Source organism: Littorina saxatilis, linkage group LG16, assembly GCF_037325665.1.
Source record: "Littorina saxatilis isolate snail1 linkage group LG16, US_GU_Lsax_2.0, whole genome shotgun sequence".
Classification (NCBI taxonomy): Eukaryota; Metazoa; Mollusca; class Gastropoda; order Littorinimorpha; family Littorinidae; genus Littorina; species Littorina saxatilis.
The window spans coordinates 26,479,993-26,487,636 of record NC_090260.1 but is presented as its reverse complement, the minus strand read 5'-3'; the positions used below and the strand labels follow the sequence as shown (position 1 = coordinate 26,487,636).

The 7,644-nt window shown below is 44.9% G+C and overlaps 1 protein-coding gene across 1 annotated transcript in view; it reads right to left on the bottom strand.

Annotated features, from left to right (window-relative positions):
* The window catches only part of LOC138949940 (uncharacterized), a 9,634-nt gene extending 3,975 nt beyond the window's left edge, over positions 1-5,659 (bottom strand). The window contains exons 1-3 of the mRNA XM_070321723.1: positions 5,584-5,659; positions 3,715-4,281; positions 1-178 (exon numbers count right to left, since the gene is read on the bottom strand). The exon at positions 1-178 is cut by the window's left edge and continues 50 nt beyond it. Coding sequence (XP_070177824.1) covers positions 1-178; positions 3,715-4,281; positions 5,584-5,659 — 821 coding nt within the window. The remainder of the gene's footprint in view (positions 179-3,714; positions 4,282-5,583) is intronic.
* Positions 5,660-7,644: the final 1,985 nt, after the last annotated feature.

Genomic DNA, 7,644 nt, shown 5'->3' with positions numbered 1-7,644 from the left:
GCACCAAGGTCTGTGCGCCACCAGCGGTAGGGGAGGGGGTCGTGACTGGGGTCAGCCGTCTGGGCACAGAACTGACCGCGGGTCCGCTGGTCACCGTCGTTGGCTCTACCGGACACTCCCTCCGTGGGGTGGTAGCTACTCATGAAGGACGACTTTTCCAGCGCCACGTTCTCAAGTTCTTCAAGGGCAGAGTAACATGGTTGAGATGTGAAGAGTCACTATGGACTTGATATATGATGTTAATAGTATATTTAGTACTAGATGATTACCCGCTTCGCCGGGTATTCGGCTCTACTTCTCCCCGGCGAAGCCGGGTATTATTCGGCTCTACTTCTTCCCGGCGAAGCCGGGTACCCGGCGAAGCGGGTATTCATTCTAGTATATATATATAGAAGCAATATATCATGTCATTATTACACCCCCGGTATAGGGGTGTGTATAGGTTTCGGTCGATGTGTTTGTTTGTTTGTTTGTTTGTTTGTTTGTGTGTTTGTGTTCGCATATAGATCTCAAGAATGAACTGACCGATCGTCACCAAACTTGGTGAACAGGTTCTATACATTCCTGAGACGGTCCTTACAAAAATTGGGACCAGTCAAACACACGGTTAGGGAGTTATTGGTGGATTAAAATTATACAAGGACTTATAGAGGGACATATTAATGGTCAAAGGGAAATAACCATTCTCACTCAGTCACTGCCACCAACTGAGAAGGTTATTTCCCTTTGACGGGGGTGTTTTTCCTACCTCGGAGGAATTTCTTGTTATGGTTGGTTTGGTGGTTATTATTTGGTTGTTATCGTCCATTATTATGATACTTTATTAATCGTACATTTTAAACGGGCACAGTTGGCCTAGTGGTAAGGCGTCCGCCTCGTGATCGGGAGGTCGTGGTTTCGACTTTAAAATTGGCAATCTAGTGGCTGCTCCGCCTGGCGTCTGGCATTATGGGGTTAGTGCTAGGACCGGTTGGTCCGGTGTCAGAATAATGTGACTGGGTGAGACATGAAGCCTGTGCTGCGACTTCTGTCTTGTGTGTGGCGCACGTTATATGTCAAAGCAGCACCGCCCTGATATGGCCCTTCGTGGTCGGCCGGGCGTTAAGCAAACAAACAAACAAACAAAAAATCGTACATTTTTTGTAATGTTATGTTTTAGTCGTCCGCTTGTCTTCATGTTTATGCGCCACCGATGTAATTTCTCAGATTGAGATAAAGTTAATTTGATTTGATTTGATTTCTTCTTCTTCTTCTTCTTCTTCTTCTTCTTCTTCGTTCATGGGCTTAGACTCCCACGTTTACTAGTGGATTTTTACGTGTATGACCGTTTTTACCCCGCCATTCAGGCAGCATACGCCGATTTCGGGTGTAAGCATGCTGGGTATTTTCGTGTTTTTATAACCCACCGAACTCTGACATGGATTACAGGATCCTTTTCCGTGCGCACTTGGTCTTGTGCTTGCGAGTACACACGAAGGGGGATAAGTCACTGGCAGGTCTGCACATAAGTTGACCTGGGAGATCGGGAAAATCTCCACCCTTAACCCACCAGGCGGCAGCGACCGGGATGCGAAATCACGGCCTCCCGATTAGGAGGCCGGCGTCTTACCACTGCAACACTGCGCCCGATTCGAATTGATTGATGTAACGTCAGTAATATGATATGCTTTTTGGCTCACGTAAGTGTAGCCTATGCGATCGTAACTTTGTCTGTCTGTGCGTGCGTGTGTGTGTGCGTGTCTGTGTGTGTGTGTTTGTGCGTGTGTATGTCTGTGGTAGAAACTCTAACATTTGAAGACGTCACATTACATTGACGTCACATTATGACGTAAGAGGGTTAGACGTCACGCGAAGGAAGTACTGAAAGTCTCGGTCATTATTATTTTGAGCGGGCCGAGACTAGTTGGCAGTCGTGTCCCTGTAAGTAGGCTACATGCAGACAGACAGATCTAGATCTAGTGTCTCGCTTTCTTGCACAGTTTCACCTATGCTCTTTCTCTGTGTGTGTGTGTGTGTGTATGTGTGTGTGTGTGTGTGTGTGGGTGTGTATGTGTGACGGAGTGATTGAGTTTGTGCTACTGTTTGTCTATTTCTTACGTGAGCCTTGAAGGCTTCGCCTCTTGTTGTTATCTGATTTCCGATAGTATTTTGGGCATTCCTCCTACACGTGTGTAAACTTTCTTTATTTTTCATTTTTCATTTTCATTTTCATTACTTTATTGTCCCATCGCTGGGAAATTCGGGTCGCTTCCTCCCAGTGGAAGGCTAGCAGCAACGGAGTCGCGCTACCCAGGTGTCTGCGTGTTTAGGTGTATTCAGCCACCTGCACTTATGGCAGAATGACCAAGGTCTTTTACGTGCCATTGTGATGACACGGGGGTGGGACATGGCTTCCGTCTCTGGGTCTGCACATAAAGTTGACCCGTGTCCGTCCCGGCCCGAATTCGATCCTGCGACCTTCCGATCACAAGTCCAGTGCTCTACCAACTGAGCTACCGGGCCCCCTTTAGTCTGCATACGTGAGAGCGAACTCCCATTTCACAAGTAAACCATATCTTCCCATGCGGGTCACCATGGCGGGGGTGGGGGGGGGGGGGTCTGTGCACGTGCACGTTGAGGCCAAAAGTGCCATGCACGGTGTTCCACGGTGCACGTTACGAAAAAGCTCCATGCACGGTGCACGCCGGACCTCTGTGCACGGTGCACGCTACGAGAATTTCCCCATTCCCGTGCACGTTACGTCCAAAAAGCCCATTCCCGGTGCACGTGGTAAAGCATCGCCCCCCTCTTCCCATGTGTGTGGGGTTTTTTTTAAAATGAGGTCGGTTAAAACTAAATTCTGGCAGGGACCCCCGACGTAAATTTCCACGGCTTAATTATGATGTCCAAGTCGCCCAAAACATACTTCATTCTCGAAACATTTTGCTGGTTCGTCTGTAAGAAGTTTTAGAAAATACGTGGCGCTATAGTTCCTATTGTGACGTCTTTTTACAATCTTTTTCGCTTTTGACGTCAGAGATGGTACTATGGAAGAGAGGTTAAAGAAGAAACGACACTCTGACTCCGTCTGGAAGTTTGAGGTAGAAGGCACTACGCAAGTACAGAATAATTATACTAATAGGATACACTGAATACTACTTGGCTTGCCGTGTGTAACCAGGTTTATGCTCGTTCAGGGGCGGACGAGGGGGGGGTTTCTGGGGTTTCCGGAAACCCCCCCCCAGCCAAAAAATAAAAATATTTTTGTGTGTTTTTTTGGGTTGAGTTTCAATTTGTTGGGTATTAATCAGTGACAAAATCTGCTGCCTGGAACTAGTAATGATCATCCTCAGAATGCACCAGCTTGCACCATTTTGCATCCTTTTTTTCAAAATTTTCCGGGGGGGCATGCCCCCGGACCCCCCTAGCAAGCTAGGCGCTTCGCGCCGTCGGCTCGGCGCTTCGCGCCTTCACACCCATATCTTCACAATATACTTTTGGAAACCCCCCCCATAAAATGAACTGATCCGCCCCTGTCGTTGCTTTTTTGAAATGTCGAAAAGCTCGTTTTCGTTCTCGTTTCAATTTTTAGAGAGAAAAAACCTCGTGTAAATCTGGTATATCTCACAGCTCATATATATATATATATATACTATGTAGTAACATTCTATATTTGCATCAGAACATATACTGTGAATGTTGCATGCAACAACAACAAAATATCAGAATCCTTACCGAGTGTCTCTCCGTGAAGTGTTACTTGTCGTTTCTTTCGAACCTGGCTGCAATTTGTTGGCTCCTTTATAACCTGTGCAGAAAATGACGTCATCTTCGTCTTACTCATATCGACTGCAGGTTCAAGCTGGTCGTTCACACTGTCAGAAGATGCCACGAAGCTTCTGCTCAAACGGTCCTTTGTTGCTCCTGTCGTCTGCTTCACAAAATAATTCCCATGCTGACCTTCATCGCTTGTAGGTTTGTGACTGTCGTGATGAGAAACTAAGTGTTCACGATCACCGACGTTGGGCTTCAGATTAGCAGCTGGTCTGTCCTTTTGTGCCTCGTATGATCTGGTATTTTCCAACTTAATCGGCCTTTTCAAGATGAAGGATGAAACAGAATCGTCCTGATAGCTTCTCTGATGGGGCCTTCCTCGAAATAACTTTCTGTCTGACAGGAGGTAAGGACGACTGATAGTTTGTTGTGACACAAATGTCTCCCGTGTTGTACCAGCTCTATTTGACTGTGCATAGTTTCTCTGGTTAATATGTGAAGATATTGTGCTTTCCTTTTGAACTGCTTCTGCAAACGCGGACACATAATTGATCATAGAGGTAGACTTCGAGCGTGTGGAGGGTGTAATATCATTCCAATTTTACGAGTGGATGAATGATGTTGTTTGAATGGACACCCCACGCGTATGCACAATGCTAAACTTCGAACAGGCTAAATCATAATTAGTCAATTACCAATAAATATCTAACAATATATGGCACTTCGATGGACCCCAGAAGGAAAGAGGAAGCGGGGAAGACCCAAGCAGACTTGGAGACGAACAGTGGAGGGGGAATCAAAGGACCTCAACCACTCCTGGGCGACCCTGGAAAGGCTTGCAAGAGACAGACAAAAGTGGAGGTCCTTTGTCGCTGCCCTACACGCCACCAGGCGTGAAAGGCAGTAAGTAAGTAAGTAATATAACAATATCTTAATACTGTTCAACCATCATACTTCCCGCCACGTACCAATTGATTTTCTTTTTAATCCGGGGTACAACAAACAGAACCAACACAAACGTGATCATATGCCGCTGAAAAATAATATATGTGTGTCAAGTGCGATGAAGAAGCGAAACAAAAAGGACCAATTGACTGTTTGACGCAGAACAAGCACAGAGAGACAGATATCCACACATATAGATAATTACACACACACATACGTCACACACGCACACACACACACACACACACACACACACACACACACACACGCACGCTCGTTCGCACGCACGTTTGCACGCGGACGGACGCACGCACACACACACACACACACACACACACACACACACACACACACACACACACACACACACACACACACAGAACACGTACGCACAGACACGGACAGACACAGATAGACAGACAGACAGACAGACACACACACAGAACACGTACGCAAAGACACGGACAGACACAGATAGACAGACAGACAGACAGACAGAAACACACACACACACACACGCACAGAACACGTACGCACAGACACAGACAGACAGACAGACACACACACACACACACACACACACACACACACACACACACACACACACACACACACACACACACACACACACACAGTGACACACACAGAAATTAGAAGAAAGAGCTTTGAGGAGACACCAAACCCAGAAGAATGGGTGATACTGACACACTGTGAGCAAGAACAGAGAAGGGTGAAGCTATTTATCTAAACGATGAACAGAGAAGGGTGAAGCTATTTATCTAAACGATAAACAGAGAAGGGTGAAGCTATTTATCTAAACGATAAACAGAGAAGGGTGAAGCTATTTATCTAAACGATGAACAGAGAAGAACAGTACCGGCTTACCGACTATTTCTGGCCTTGTTAGTGAGTCTATTCCGCACAGCAACAGTTGAAGAAGCAGTCCCAACATGGGTGCCATTGTCCTTTTCAAGTTAATTCCGCAAAATACCTTTTGAGAAAACTTGTTAGTGTTTTTCTCTGAGGTGATGAGTGATGCTTTTTTTCTACTATTTTTGACTTGGTTCTTCATGGAAAAAGAATGTTGTTAAGATGACGTAGTTGTTTTTCTCCCCTTGACGTATTGGTTTTGACACGCGTTCTGTTCTTTTTCATTGACTCGGCAAACCTGAGGAATATGTGTTCTTCTTTCTGTAGTCTGGTTTTTTTTTTGCTGCTGGAAAAAAGAAAAATACAAAGAAGAAGAAGAAGAAGAAGAAGAAGAAGAAGAAGAAGAAGAAGAAGATAATGCTGCGTCGCTCAAAAGAAATAACGGTTTTGGGCGTGACGATAAAAAGAACAGGACCGAAGTGCTATGTAAATTATGAGCAGTTCTTACAAACCAACAAATGTGACACCGTTGAGGTTCCGGAGCAAACGATCCACATTTCTTTGAAAGTTTGTATTTAAAGGCTTTTTTTGCCGTTTCCTTTTCAAGGCGCAGCTCTAAAAATGGCTGCGAACAAACCCACGGCAATTCAAAGAAAGAATTAGGCCTACCTCAATAAGATTATCAACGCGACTTGCGTTTTGACTTGAATGCTTCATAGTCTCCATACCTTCAAAGCAGACGACTCGCAGACATCTTTGTTTTCATTTTCATTTTCATTTTCATTACTTTATTGTCCCATCGCTGGGAAATTCGGGTCGCTTCCTCCCAGTGGAAAGCTAGCAGCAACGGAGTCGCGCTACCCAGGTGTTTGCGTGTTTAGGTGTATTCAGCCACCTGCACTTACGGCAGAATGACCAAGGTCTTTTACGTGCCATTGTGATGACACGGGGGTGGGACATGGCTTCCGTCTCTGGGTCTGCACATAAAGTTGACCCGTGTCCGTCCCGGCCCGAATTCGAACCTGCGACCTTCCGATCACAAGTCCAGTGCTCTACCAACTGAGCTACCGGGCCCTCTTTCAAGGGAGGATAATGTCTGACAGGCCGTGCTGTTGAGTGGTCTGCCGTTACACTGCTATCTCATTACATTTAGTCAAGTTTTGACTAAATGTTTTAACATAGAGGGGGAATCGAGATGAGGGTCGTGGTGTATGTGTGTGTGTGTGTGTGTGTGTGTGTGTGTGTGTGTGTGTGTGTGTGTGTGTGTGTGTGTGTGTGTGTGTGTGTGTGTGTGTGTGTAGAGCGATTCAGACCAAACTACTGGACCGATCTTTATGAAATTTGACATGAGAGTTCCTGGGATATTTTTTTCTTTTTTCCGATAAATATCTTTGATGACGTCATATCCGGCTTTTTGTAAAAGTTGAGGCGGCACTGTCACACCCTCATTTTTCAATCAAATTGATTGAAATTTTGGCCAAGCAATCTTCGACAAAGGCCGGACTTTGGTATTGCATTTCAGCTTGGTGGCTTAAAAATAGTTAATCGGAAACTTGTCATTACAAATTTGTTTTTTGTAAACGATCCAAAAACACTTTCATCTTATTCTTTGTCATTTTCTGATTCCAAAAACATATACATATGTTATATTTGGATTACAAACAAGCTCTGAAAATTACAAATATGAAAATTATGATTAACATTAATTGGCCGAAATCGATTTAGAAACAATTTCATCTTATTCCTTGTCGGTCCCTGATTCCAAAACTACATATAGATATGATATGTTTGGATTAAAAACAAACTCAGTACGCTAAAAAGAATAGAGATACAGAAAAGCGTGTTATTCTACTCAGCGCGACCATTACCGCACTATTCTGCATGGCTTGTCGATTGCACTAGCTGCCTTTGCCACGGTGGACTGACGAAACTACGAGTATGCGGTCTTGGTGAACAAATGCAGTGCGTTCAGTTTCATTCTGTGAGTTCGACAGCTTGACTAAATGTTGTTATTTCGCCTTACGCGACTTGTTTTGTTACTGTCTAAGAATCGTATAGGTCACTGGAGAAACCTCT